General features: G+C 49.0%; 1 protein-coding gene across 1 annotated transcript; it reads left to right on the top strand.

Moving 5' to 3' along the window:
• Positions 1-128: 128 nt before the first annotated feature.
• On the top strand, positions 129-1,520 carry MONBRDRAFT_30536 (uncharacterized protein; the record flags this gene model as incomplete). The annotated part of the gene is made up of 3 exons (XM_001750982.1): positions 129-226; positions 887-1,188; positions 1,408-1,520. The coding sequence occupies 3 exons, from the start codon at positions 129-131 to the stop codon at positions 1,518-1,520; spliced, it is 513 nt and encodes a 170-aa protein (XP_001751034.1).
• Between the last annotated feature and the right edge of the window lie 239 nt (positions 1,521-1,759).

The following is a 1,759-nucleotide window of genomic DNA, read 5'->3' as shown; positions in this document are numbered from 1 at the left end:
GTTCGAGGAAGAGAATCGAGGTGGCGGAACAGGTGCATGCAAAATAAAAAGCAGGACTACCATCAAGCACATCAAATGGGGGCCGGGGCTATCAATCAGTCCAAGGTCATTCCCCGATCAACATACCCATGGGCATCAGCAGCAACGGTAGCAGTAGCAGTAGCAGCGGTAGCGGTAGCAGTAGCAGTAGCAGTAGCAGCCAGGTGAAGCGACAGGGCTATAGAATGTGCGTCCGCAGCTCTGCCACTGAAAAAAAGGGATCAACCCCCCGTGAGCCAACGAACGCAGCAAGCAAGCACGCTTCTCCGCCCCACACACACGCACACACACACACACACACACACACATGTATAAACGGAAGGCTGAGGGGGTTCATCAAGCCATGAAGCCAGTGGTACGTACCAAGCAACGGCTGCGCGCGCACACGGCCCCGTCGAGACGATGAAGAGGACGACGACGTGAGCTGCCGTAAAATACGAGAGAGCGAGAGAGAGAGAGAGATGTGGTGTGCGTTCTCATGCAGAGACACTATCAATCTGACAGTTTTGGCCAACGGAAAGTATAACGTATATCCAGAGATGGGGTGGTGGTGTGGACGTTTGGCCAGAGAGGTGTGCGTGGTTGTTGTTTTTTCTGTTGATGATTTGCTGGGCCAACTCACCGTCTTTTTGTCAGACAAAATGAGACGAAGGGAAGAGGGAGAGGGAGAGGGTAAAAGTGAGATATGTTTAGAGATATGAACAGGCAGGGGATGTGAGTACACGGGAAAACAAAGGCAAGAACAGGGAGAGAGAGGCGAAAAGGGATGTATCCAGAGAGAGATACATCTGCCACAGACTTCACCAATTCAACCCTCTCTCCCTCAAAATCTCTCTCTCTGTGGTAGTTGTGCTTTTCCTTTGTGTCTTTGCTCTTTATTTCTCTCTTTCTCAAACCGACCAAACCAATTCATCTCTCTCTCTCTCTCTCTTCTCTCTCTCTCTCTAAATCTGTCTCTCTCTCTAAATCTCTCTCTCTCTCTCTTCTCTCTCTCTCTCTCTCTAAATCTCCAAATCTCTCTCTCTCTCTCTCTCTCTAAAACTCTCTCTCTCTCCCTCTCTTTCTACCATGTCAAGCTCCAGGACGTCTGGAGGCCGGGTTTAGGTTGCGAGGAAGCGCGCGAAGATTTGAGGAAGCGGTTTGAGAGAGGTTTGAGGGACGTCCGTCGGGACGGAGCGAAAGATTTGATGGTCAATTGAACCAGCTGTAGTCGGCAAGCATTCACAGTGGGCAGACCGTTAGAATAGCTGTAGAGAGCCTGAGGAGAGGGAGTGTCACAGGAGGGCAGAGCACACCGGGGAGCACAGGGAAGACAGAATGGCAGGAGGCTTGACGTTCCTGCGGTCGGCAAGCATCCACAGTAAGCAGACCAGGTGTCAATCTCCCTCTCTCTAAGTCTCTCTCTAAATCTCTCTAAATCTCTCTCTCTCTCTCTCTCTCTCTCTCTCTCTCTCTCAATCTCTCTCTCTCTCTCTCTCTAAATCTCTAAATCTCTCTCTCTAAATCTCTAAATCTCTCTCTAAATCTCTAATTGCTCTTTATTTCTCTCTTCTCAAACCAATTCAAATCTCTAAATCTCTCTCTCTCTCAATCTCTAAATCTCTCTCTCTAAATCTCTCTCTCTCTCTAAATCTCTCTCTCTAAATCTCTAAATCTCTCTCTTACTTAGGGGAGAGATGGGCAGAGCGCAGTAGAAGAGGTGAATTTATGTGCCTGCGTG

Source organism: Monosiga brevicollis, genomic scaffold (assembly GCF_000002865.3).
Source record: "Monosiga brevicollis MX1 MONBRscaffold_57 genomic scaffold, whole genome shotgun sequence".
Classification (NCBI taxonomy): Eukaryota; class Choanoflagellata; order Craspedida; family Salpingoecidae; genus Monosiga; species Monosiga brevicollis.
This window is presented reverse-complemented; position numbering and strand designations above follow the sequence as displayed.